At 39.3% G+C, this 12,855-nt stretch overlaps 1 protein-coding gene across 1 annotated transcript; it reads left to right on the top strand.

The window, feature by feature from the left end:
- Positions 1-7,942: 7,942 nt before the first annotated feature.
- On the top strand, positions 7,943-12,607 carry LOC127438054 (zinc finger protein 239-like). Its single transcript, XM_051693339.1, has 3 exons — positions 7,943-7,969; positions 9,724-9,795; positions 11,493-12,607. The coding sequence occupies exons 2-3, from the start codon at positions 9,780-9,782 to the stop codon at positions 12,605-12,607; spliced, it is 1,131 nt and encodes a 376-aa protein (XP_051549299.1). The 5' UTR covers positions 7,943-7,969; positions 9,724-9,779.
- The last annotated feature ends 248 nt before the right edge of the window (positions 12,608-12,855 follow it).

Raw genomic sequence — 12,855 nt, 5'->3', positions numbered from 1 at the left:
CACGCCGTAACCTTGGCTACCGTGGATTAGAATACTCACGTGAATGAGAAAGCAGCATAGGCGACAGAGAAGTTTTAGGAGAGGGGAAATATGGGACAAAACGCTATTTTTTTCTAGAAACAAAGTGCTTAAATACGGAACTGTCCCAGGAAAAACAGGATGTCTGGCCACCCTGCTATTTTTTACCCCATCCAACAACATTACTCAACCAGTGATGTGATCTGGGGGCGGAACTATCTGTTTGAATGTTCTGCATATTCAGCTGTTTTAATACTAAGTTTATTTTTTGCCGTTCGGTGGTGCTAGTGGTGCAAAAAATGACATACTTCAGCTTTAAAGGGATAGTTGACTCCAGAACAAATAAGGTCATGTTATTCTGATTCCGTCTAACTTTCTTTCTTCTTTGGAACACAAAAGGAGATGTTTGGCCAAATGTTAGGGACTGACATCCTCAGTCGCCATTCACTTTCATTATATAGAAAAAAGATACAAGATAATGTTCTCATTTTGTGTTCCACAGAACAAAGTAGGTCATACATGCTTGGAACGACGGTGAGTAAATTATGACCAAACTGGGGGGATATTCCTTTAATCTGAAGAAAAAAGAAAGAGAAGGAGAAGAAGCATGACAGTGCTGACTGGTACAGAATCTGTAATGTTTACTGAATTATTCCTTCTCATGAAAAGATTGCCAACGGCCGTGCGAGTCGCAATCAGAATTGTTTACATTCACTTCACGTTATTTTACATACAATTCTTATTTAATTGCAACAATCTACATTGTTGGAAGGGCGTAATCTCCAGATTTGATTTTTCACCACTGTTTTATGATATGCATTTTACAATAAGAGTAATTCCTTAAGTTATATAAGGAGTACACATCTGACATGTAAAATCAAACGAGAGTTACGGACATAAACATGTAATAAAAACACACATGTCCATTAAAGTGAGTAAGCTCTCATCTTCTTGTCATTGTGAGGCTTCAGTAAACAACGTCCACTTGAAGTTGTAGTCCAAATATGTGTGCCTTTAGAGACAATTTTCGCGGCCGTCCCACCGGGAAAAGTCCTGGTTCTCCCCATGGCCAGTCCGCCCTTGCCCCAGACAAGCACATATTGAGTGTGAATTCAACGTATCACAATGTGGTATTATTGATATCGATATGGCCTTATCTCAAAAATTATTTTACCTAATTCTGTGTGTTACAATGAGAATATTCATGCTAAATTGATCTGATATGTGAATGTCTGAATGCATAGAATTATTTATTGTAATTATTTAGCAGTTGCATGGACTTCCAGTGCAGCCTCCTGCTCTACTCATGATGAAGAGGATATTCACACATTCAGCAGTGTCATCAGCAGTACTGCAACAGCAGGTACTTCCATCACATCAACACCTCATTAAAAGAAAGAGGTCACACCACTCCCTAGCGGCACCACCACAACAACAGAAGGCAGTCAGATCTCTTTAATAATATTAGATGACCCGTACTATGGCTAAATGTCAAGTGATGCTGTGTGCTGTGAAATAGTGAAAAAGGAGTCCTGTGTGCAATTTGAATGTATTTTTATTTTATTTTATTTTTTTACATGCACCTTAAAAAATTTATATTATTGCATGAATTTAATATACGTGCATTTTAAATACAGCTTACTGTAAATGTTCTGTTTGATATGTTCCTGTTATTTTTGGAAAACAATTTTGTTTTTTTTGCTTAGGAACACCTCTTAAACTACTGGACTCGTATGAATTACTTTTATGCTGCTTTTATGTGCTTTTTGTGCTTCAAAGTTCTGGTCACCATTCACTTGCATTGTATGGACCTACAGAGCTAAAATATTCTTCTAAAAAGCTTCATTTGTGTTCTGCAGAAGAAAGAAAGTCAGAGACATCTGGGATGACATTAAGTGATGAGAGAATTCTCATTTTTGTGTGAACTGTCCCTTTAATTATAATGAACTACTGCAACACAATTATTGAACATTTTGCAAAAACTTAATTTCATAGCATGCAATCCACTTATATTTGTAAAATGGAAGTTTACTGATTCCTGTGTTTGAACAACATAAATAATGTTTGTGGACAGAACTAGATGTAGATTTGCTGTCCGGTTCTCTGCATGCAATGCAGCATGAGTAAACATTGTGAATAAATGTTTAAATATGTACTATTTATTGCAGTATTTGCACTAGTGGTGCTGTGGTTCTCCTTTGAGTTATGTGTCATGAGATGTTAGCTTAAAGTGCATCTCTTTTGGTTGTTGAGTGTCACCATCATTATGGTTTATGGGTTGTATGTTAAGTACCCCATATGCCAGTAAAACTGCTTTTCCAAAATTCATGTGCAAGATGTTGTCCCCTTTATTTGGGAATGTAAACTCACAACTCTGTACATTTGCAAGAACAAAAGATTGCAAAGCTACATACAGTGAAAGTTACATTGCATCAATATAATTAACATAAAGACTTTCAACGCTTTTTTAACTATTGGATATGACAATATAAATGTAATTTCATACAACAAGATAGATCGATACAAACAAATACAAATAAAAAAAGTAATTTAATTGCGTGGAAACGTTTTTCAAGTTCATTCGGCGTTTTTATTTTTGAGTGAATACTAATAATGTCTTTGCTATGTGCATCTATACATCTATACTTATGTTGTGTACATTTGTTTAACATAACTGCATAATGCACACACATATTACTGTTAATATGCATGTTGTCCATTGAAATAATACCGATGATGTGTGAATGCCATGAACATACTTGTGTTATTGACATTTGTTCAAAACCTTGCATGTTACGAATTAAACATTTAAGCAAAAAGGCATGAGAGGCCACTAAAGGGCATTGTTTACACAAAGAGGAGTAACGCCTTCAGTCGTGACTATATAACAATATGGCACAGCCTCGAGTGCCTTATAGCTTTTATAAAACGGTCACCACATAATACAATATTCAGGACACAAATGTTCATTAAAATTGTATATTTTGTAAGTAAAATCATTATATGCCGTTCTTTCGCTAGAAGAAATTGTCCCTGAGAGTTAACAATAAACAGCATGTTGCTAGGCAACAAGAATGAATGTCAGCTATGGATGTTCGTGAAGAGGTCAGAGCTGTGATTTAACATGGCTGTTGACCAGTCAGCATCCGTTTTATAGGCCAATCCCATTGTTTACAAAAATGTCAGCGCATGCACAGTAAATGGCTGTGACGTGCACAGAACGGGGGGCAGCAGGGGCGCAAGCCCTTTCGTTCACAAATCTAAAGGTGCCCTTTTGGTCATCCAGAGAAGGGAAGAAATTTTAACACTTAAATTAAAGTAGTTAAAACAAAATCAAAATCTCATAATAATCTCACATAATATGTTATTATGAGATTTCTTGGTAAATTGCAGGCGTGTTAATAAAAACAGTCCACTCCATTGTGTTGTAAGTTCATCAAAAGAATAATACTCGATTGCTACCGCATTTCCGACATCACGCACCTGCAGTGTAGACATATATATTAATTATAATGGGAGCGGTCGCGTCGCTTTCAATGATAGAAATTCAGTTCGTCTTTTTATAGAATACTGTCATAAACTGAAGTAGCTGTCTGGTTCAGCCCAAGTAATTGTTTTTTTTTTTTAAACTAATAAGACTTTAGACTTATCACTTTCAGAAAAATACCACGGTATTACCATTATTTAGACATGTAGTCCACCATGATAAATAGACAGAATAACAGAATTGGCTATTATTTGTGATTTCAGTAGTTCACAGTTAATGTAATCCTGTATTAAGGATAGTGAAAACATGTGTGGCTTGCTGTCCAGGGTGAAGGGCTCGAGGCTCGAGACTTGACCCGAGCTCGAATACCCCCCAAAAGAAGCTTATAAGAAGGACAGCGAGTCTTTGGTTACGGAGCCTTGGATTTATGTTGGAGATGTGATTTATACGGAATCTCTTATCCCCCAAAAGAAGAATGAACCGGAAGGGGGTGGGGGTCATTTGCCTATCCTGTGAGTGATGGGCAGGTGTGCCAAAGAATATAGAATCAAGCTGGGCCGCTAGCAGAGGAAGCCTTGCGCTAGGGTCCGTGTCGGGGGATATGAAACTGGGAGGTGTAGGACAGAAGAGGGCATGCAAGTTGAAACACTGGAGGGACAGTGACTATATCGGCTGCAGGGAAATGAGCTCGTGAAGAGCTGTTGTGCGCAGATGGGATCATTACACCCTAAAACAGGGGGCACCCCTGTGAAAGGGCAGGGTCGCCCTGGATGGAGGCATGAATCCTGACCACCCAGGTCGACCTTAAGTCTCCCTCCTGGCTCGGTTCGATGGATGGGCTTGAACGGCAAATGGTGCAAGCCCCGTGGGATCACTCGCCGACCACTCGAGCAAGCAAGCCCAACCAGCGTTTGAACGGGAACAGCGCTCACAGCAGATAGGGAGAGATTGGAGAGGGAATGCAAGTTGAAACACTGAAGGGACAGTGGCGGTATCGGCCACAGAGAAATTAGCTCACGGAGAGCTGTTGTGTGCAGGAGGGATCGATATGCTCTAACAAGGGTGGCACCCCCATGAAAGGACAGGGTCGCCCTGGATGGACGTGTGAAACCTGACCGCCCAGGCCGAACTTAAGTCTCCCTCCTGGCTTGGTTCGATGGATGGGCTCATGTGGCAAATGGTGCAAGCCCCACGGAAGACTCAGCGTTCGAACGGGAAAGGCGCTCACAGCATTCGACGGGGAGTCAACCTGCAAACGGGCGAGCCCACGATACAAATAAACATGAATAGCTCACGCTGCGTTTGGGCAGGAGATCCCACTGCTGATCAAATGGGAGAGCTGCTTTGGACTGCTGTGGTTGCGGCGCCGATGTGGAAGAAATGGCATGAGTATAGTTTTTCAGAGATGCCGGATTTGATCAGGATGGATTTTAGGTGTTTTTGGAATCAGAATCGGGAAACTGCATGGTTTTTGTTGTCCACAAAAAAGTGGATCGAGAGGGGTTCTGGTAAGGGATTAACTGTAATGGAGATAGTGTGCTAGCGATTGGAAGGGCTGGATGGAAGTTGGCAGATTGAAAATGAAGATTGGATGCCCTTTTTTAGTCTGATCTGTTGATTTGTTTGATAAAATATCTAATTGTCTTGTTGTCTATGATATGAAGGTCCAAAATGGTAGGGTGGATTCTTGGGTTGAATTTAATTGTGGTAGTGAGTTCTGAACAGTGAAGGAAGCCGAAGAAGGCGAGGATGAACATTGTGTCTAGTGTTTTTGCGGTGTTTGGGGAAATGAAGCCCTGTTGGAGTGTATTTAAGCATCTGATAAGCAGGTCAATGGTGAGGAGAAGCCTGATGTTGGTTCTGGTGGGTTGGGATTTGTAGATACCTTTAAGGAGACGTGAGATCTGGGGATGGTTTATTGTGGAGGAGTTTTGGCTGAAAATTAATTTGTAAAAGAAATGGATGCCACTTAGGTATCCTTTGATGGTTCCTGATTGGAGGTTTTTTGATTGTGTGAAGCGAAGGAGGGTGTGTTTTAAGCATTTCCATGCCATCCAGTAGAAGAGTTCGAGGGGAAACGGCACGAAGGATGGAGTCTAAGGAAGCTTGGTGGAGGAGTCTGAGAGGGTGGTTTACAGACATTTCTGTTCTGAACATGGAAGGACTGGGGTTGGTGTTGGGTTTGCTTCTAGGGCCAAAACCCTGAATCTCTGCAAGGATTTGAGAGTGGAGGTGGTTGGAGACCGGCGGAGGTTCTGAGACTGCAGCATTGGAGGGAACGGCGAGAGGTATAGCTGTTTGTAGAGTGAAGTTGGGAAGGCGAGCTGGAAAGTCTGGATTGGCTGAAAAAGGATTTTTTTAACATACATAAAGAAAATTATAACATCATAAAGAAAAAGAATGAAAATAACAAACATCATTCTTAACACAATAAAATAACATGGATAAATGAGACACTAAAGTTACATTTAATGGGCAACCAATTAAATGTTTTTTTACAGCCCAGATAGCACACGTACATCTCCAAGATGTCTGTTTTAGATCTTTTCAACTTACTTTTAGCAGCATCCACCTGCTTTTTTGCATGAACATGCAGCGTGATGTCGGTGCATCCTCCATGGGCTGTGGAAAAGCGCGCTCCACAAATCTCACACCTCACTTTACTTGGCTCTGTCTGTGACTTCTTTTTTTAGAAATGTTAACTTATTTTGAAGATCCTCATTAAATGTAGATGCACGCTTCTTTGATATTTTTCCAGCCACAACATCGTCTGCATGCTCTTTTTATTTAAGGTTAAGCCAGCGACACACTAGTAGACTCTAAACAATGACAAGGTTATGACTGTAACTACGGTTCTCTGAAAGGAGGGATTGAAATACTGTGTCACTTTAGCTGACGCTAGAGATTACCTCCGCAGGCGTAACCAATCTCTGAAACTCGTTAAAATCTCGCCAATTTTAATTGGCAGATAGCGCTTTCTTCCAGTTGACTTTGAGTCCCAAATGCTCTGACTTTGCAATTAATAGGTCTCTGTTTCGTTCTCATCATTTGCAAATTTATCACAACATTTATATTCAAAACCATAAACATGATGAGATAGCCATGTGTTATATATCATTGGAAAGGTCTCAATTTGTAGAATGCAATGAGCACATTTGTTTCACTCAGAGGCCAAACTGCAGTGAGTATTAGTGTATGAAATTCTGTGATGAGGGGCTTTTCACACCCAATTCTTTCTAATCACCCCTCAGACTATGATTTATGCATGATCATACTGCCAGTCAACTCATAGGTGAATTAAAATAGTTTGTGAAAGTGTCTTGAATTCTTGCTCACTGGGCAAATCAACGAGAAACTCATCAGCGCTGCTGTAGCTTGTAGAGAAATCTGTTTTATTTTTCAATCGGCTCGTTACATTTTATACTGTGATTGCATGGTTATATTGCAAACTTGTAAAGTAGTTTTCCTCTCTTCTGTGATGGGCGGAGGGCAGACTAGCTGAAAGGAGTGTTGAGCCACCTATTGTAAAGGCGTGAATGTGCTAACAGCGACAATTCACTTAGCATTTAATGCAAATGGACCATTCATCTGTGATTGGTCTCTTCAGAAAGTACCAGAAGAGTTTTAAAAGTCTCGATTTGTCATTAAATAAATTACATGTTTGTACTTTCACTAGCTTACGAATAGAAGCCACCATTATGCAGCTTTTTGACTTGGACTGCAACGTGTTTTACCTTTTGCGTTAATCAGTTCTTTTATGACAGGGAATTTCCAGGTATTCATCGTGAAGTCTCGGCTTGTAAGTAACTTTAGTACAGTACTGAATGTTTGTATGATTTCTCATTGTTTATGATGGTTTATTGGAAATCTTGCCTGTGTGTTGGATTTGTTTGCTAGCAAACTTCCAAAACGCTTTCTACTGATCTGAAGGTATATGCTTATATGAACATATTATTCTGCTTTTATTTCTTTATATTCTGTCAAAACAAACAAATCAAGATATGTGATTATTGCTCTGTATCATGACTGTTAATTGAAAGAACAACAGGCTACAAGTCTTTGGTCTACTGGACATTAAATAATAACACAATGAGCAAATCCCCAAATCATCCACAGAACTAGTATTTAAATGTGTGACTCATGATTCAAGATGATCTGTGTTTGTTTGTGGGTTGGTTATGTGGAAACGTGGTCAGTTACATCATCGTTCAGTTCTCAAGGTAGTGTAAAAGCAAGCGGGGCTACAATATAAACTAAAGCCTATTGGCTATTTTTAAAAAAGGGATGTGTCTTTCGAGATGTCCTGCCCAAACTTTTTGTTTAAGTAGGACACAAATGAACACACACTGAGAGTTTGTCAAGGCAGTTCACGGGGACTTTAAACTAACAGTTTCACTGTATTCAAAGTTTTGATCACTATGAGAGGCCAATTAGGATCACAGCTGAGAGTTGCGGCAGATACAGGTATTGGATTGTTTCTTTGGAATGTTTGTTTACTCAAAGTTATGGCCTCAAGGATATTTGAATTTTTAACAATTATTTTTGTGGTACTGTAAGTTATTTGATCCATGGTGTTCACAATCTATTTAGTGATTATTTAAAGAAGAAGGTTCTTAGGAGAGCGACCGTAATACACAAGGAATAATCCGGTTACAACCACAGTGATTATTAATCACTCAATCACTCTTTAGTAGTACCATTTCTGTTCTCTGTGAAATTATTGCAGCTGGTTGTTTGCTAATCAGGTAAATGTAAACTAATTGTTTTTTTACATCATGAACCTTTAGACTTGTTTAAAATTTGGGTCTCACACACAGCCGCCATGTTTGTAGTTCAGCGAACCATAACAAACTCCTCCTCGCTAGAGCAATGGGTTGTGGACAATATAGGTGAAAGTTGGCACACCACAGCTCCAAAAATAGACCCATTAGAGGTGGAAACAATACATTCAATAAAACCTATAAATTGTATATTTTTGGAGCTGTGGTGTGCTGACTTTTTTCTGGTTGAGCACCTACACTGAGCTTTTTTGCCATTGGATGTGCATGCTTTTGGTTCACTTTTTTGCCAGTATAGCTGAAAAGGCATGCACAAATGCAAACTTCAAAAGTCCAGTATATAGATCAGGGTAGGGTGACCATACATCCTCTTTTTCCCGGACATGTCCTCTTTATCGGACCTTAAAAAAGCGTCCAGCCGGGATTTCTAAATTTGCAAAAATGTCCGGGATTCGGCTTTAGTTGCATTATGGTGTGCATCTGGTCTAATACTTCATTGTGTGTGCGCGCATATTTGCATTGTTTTAACCCCTCTTTGTAAGTCCCGCCTTCTCACACACCAATTGGTCAATTATAAGAGGCTTGCAGCAGCTATTTGGTCAAAATTCCTGCCTGTCAATCTCTCCACGAATGAGCGAAGCGCTGTTGTGTTCGGTATCAAACAGTTGCTTGACAGTAGCAGCAAATGACAGCTGAGTGGAAACAATGCCCAAACGGAAGTGCAAATATACAGAAGATTTGAACAAAAAATTCCCATGCTTTCGTCCAGGTTGAGATCCATGGGAAGCAGAATGTATGACATGTAAAGCTGGCACTTATGTGTCAGTTGCTAATTAAGGTGCAAGTGATTTAGAAGCACACATTAGCTCTGCGAAGCATAAAGGGTCAGCAAAAGGTGAAAGTTCATCAGGTAAATTAACGGACTACTTTTTGCGACCAGGTACAATTGTTATCTCATTGCTTCATTTTCCATGGCCATTCAAAATAATAGTAATAGTAAATGAAAGTACACTCATGGCATCAAATGTTTTATTTTAGTACATGGACATTCAAAAGTATGTTGGAAATTGTTATTTATTTATATATAATTATGTTATGCTAATAGAGTGTCTTTTGCAATATATTAAAGTTTGCATTCATAGTAACACTGTGTTCCTTGTGAAGTCATTTGTTCATGTTTGACTTGTCGTTTGTCCTGTGTTGAATGTTTTTCCAGTCATATTTGGTGAGTTTCAGTCAATTTAAAAAATAGTTTTGGAGAGGGAAACTCTCAATTTATCCCAATCATTAGAACCCAAATTCTCTCATCATTTAGCCACCTTCATGTCATTTGTGTCTTCTGCTGTACATATTAGGAAATGTTTTAAGCTTAAAAAAGGACCCAAAAGTGTCTTAAAAGTAATCCATGTGATTCTTGCTTCATATTCCATATCTTCTTAGGGCATACAGTAGAACAGTCTCTTCAATTACTTTCTTGCAGGGGCCAGATTATCCAGATGAAAACTTGGCGAGGTGATGTATTATTATTATTATAATTTGTTTTTTCAGTTTTCACCTTAGCTAGCACTTTCATTGCAAGTAACATTTTACTTAAAAAAAACTTTAATACTGTGCATTTATTCATACTAAAATAGTCACAGGGTATACTGTATATTGAATTATAATTTTTTAAGGTCTGGCCATAAATTCCTTCATAAGATCTGGCTGAAAAAAAGACAAAACAAAACATGATATAATTTTAACACTTTAGGGCTATTGTTTACAAATTATGAAAACTGAAGAGGAACATTTAGATCTGCTAAAGCCCTCTCACGATATCAACCCACATATGAAAACAATGCTCATATAATAATGTCATGTTTACTTAAGAATGCATTTAAATTGGGCCTGGGTGGCTCAGCGAGTATAGTTGTGAGTTCGAATCCAGGGCATGCTGAGTGACTCCAGCCAGGTCTCCTAAGCAACCAAATCGGCCCGGTTGCTTGGGAGGGTAGAGTCACATGGAGTAACCTCCTTGTGGTCACGATTAGTGGTTCTTGCTCTCAATGGGGCGTGTGGTAAGTTGTGTGTGGATCGCAGAGAGTAGCATGAGCCTCCACATGCTGTGAGTCTTCACAGTGTCATGCACAACGAGTCACGTGATAAGATGCGCAGATTGACGGTCTCAGAAGCGGAGGCAACTGAGACTTGTCCTCCACCACCCGGATTGAGGTGAGTAACCGCACCACAACAAGGTGGGAATTGAGCATTCCAAATTGGGAGAAAAGGGATGAAAAACATTTTTTAAAAATAAATGCATTTAAATTAAATTTTCTTTTTGGAAAAAATATCAAATGTCTATTCTTCCATTTTCTCTATAAAGTATCATCCTATTCAGTGAGGAAAAAAATTGTCCTGCAAATATTGTGAATTTGCACACAGTAGCCAGTGCTGGAGCCAGATTTTTGTGTCGGTAATCATTGGCAAAAGAAGAACAAACTGAGTTGATGCTGTTCATGATGGAGAGGGCTGACTCACAGCTGTATAGAACCAAATATAATCAGGATATTTGCATGTTCAGTTTCACATTATCACTTTTTTACGAGCCCTACAGACCATGAATAGATGAGACACGATTGTTAAACTCTTCAAGAATAGTGAATAAAAGCGAACATTTATGCACATTTTCTTTGAAAGGTTGGTTTTCAAAATTGATTTCTCTTTTGATGTGCTTATGTGCTGACAGTCAGAACTGCGGTGATCGTTTTTTACATCTGTAGATTTGAACGCAATTTATATAAATACATTTGATTGAAAAAGACACTGTCAAATGCTCACATAAATGCTCACCTAAACGGTGCAATCCATATTTAGCAAAGCAATGTAACTAAACTATCGCCAGAAAAGCTTCTGGAAAGCATCATCAGTTGTCCAGTCCGGACAACTGATGATGGCTGAATGCTGTTGCATGTGCCATTGCCGTTGTTAAACCCACCACTGATTGTTGAGGTTCGCGCCTATGAATGCTGAGTTTTGCTGAGTGTGCTTTGGTATTTCAGATGGCGATACAATTTGATAAAAAATCAGTCGGAGGGCCAGACAAAGATGATTGTCTGGCTGAATTTGGCCCGTGGGCTGCCAGTTGACTAGCCCTGCAGTAGAAACTCCCAAAGGATTGATATCTGGAATGCTTTTGTTTATTAAACTGCACTTTATTATGTTCATTTTAGACTTTATGGAAGTCAGTAAAGTGGAGGAGAAACATCGTCATCACACACACACTCAAGAGAAGAGAAGAGGAAAAGAAAAAAGAGGGTCCAAAATATCTGCTGCCTCTCCTGTGTATGCAAAGAGTTTCAGACATAAAGCAAATCTAACTAATCACAAGATGGTTCACACTGGAGAGAAACCACACACATGTGATCAGTGTGGAAAGAGTTTCACACGAAAAGAAACCCTTAAAATACACATAAGTGTTCACACTGAAGAGAAGCTGCACACATGTGATCAGTGTGGAAAGAGTTTCAATAATAAAGAAAACCTTAAGAGCCACATGAGAGTTCACACTGTAGAGAAGCCGTACACATGTGATCAGTGTGGAAAGAGTTTCAAAGGAAAACAATACCTTACAAAACACATGAGAATGCACACTGCAGAGAGACCATACACATGTGATCTGTGTGGAAAGAGTTTTGCACGGCTGGAGAGTTTGAAATTGCACCAGAAAATACACACTGGTGTGAAAAATTATATGTGTTTTGATTGTGCAAAAACTTTTATTACAGCAGGTGAACTGAAACAGCACCAGATAATTCACACTGGAGAAAAACACCACAAGTGTTCACATTGTGACAAGAAATTCTCTCGGTCATCAACACTGAAAAGACATGAGAGAATCCACAATGGAGTGAAACTGTACACATGTGATCAGTGTGGAAAAAGTTTCAAATATAAAGAATCACTTAAGATTCACACGAGAATCCACACTGGAGAGAAGCCACACAATTGCCACCAGTGTGGAAAGAGTTTTGCACATCTGAACAATTTTAAAAGGCACCAGAAATTACACAACAGTGTGAAAGACCATGTGTGCATCGAGTGTAAGAAGGCTTTTACTACAGGCAACGACTTGAAACGACACAACAGAATCCACACTAATGGAAAACCTTACAAGTGTTCACACTGTGACAAGAGATTCACTCAGTCATCAACACTGAGAACACATGAAAGAATCCACACTGGAGAGAAACCGTACCACTGCCCTCCATGTGAGAAGAGTTTCAGCCAAATGAGTCATCTACAAAGGCATATGAAAAGGCATTATATAAAGCCTTTGTGTAAGTAATATGAGCAGAAGCGGGCTTTGCTATGTTTCAGAGAAGGGGCCTCAGCTTGTGCTCAAAAATTAGCCCTGTCCCCCGCCATGACTCACACACATGCACAAATAGAAAGGAGTTTCTCACACCTGTAGGCCGTAACCGTACATTTCCACTGGTGCTTTTTGAGCGAAGCTAAGTGAGCATTTTGAAAAAGTTTGCGTCTTTGTGACTGTAATCACATATTTTATGAGAATTATATTGACTGTGAACTGAA

This window comes from Myxocyprinus asiaticus, chromosome 49 (genome assembly GCF_019703515.2).
Source record: "Myxocyprinus asiaticus isolate MX2 ecotype Aquarium Trade chromosome 49, UBuf_Myxa_2, whole genome shotgun sequence".
NCBI classification, from domain to species: Eukaryota; Metazoa; Chordata; class Actinopteri; order Cypriniformes; family Catostomidae; genus Myxocyprinus; species Myxocyprinus asiaticus.
The sequence above is the reverse complement of the archived record's forward strand: the minus strand, read 5'-3'. Positions and strand labels throughout refer to the sequence as shown.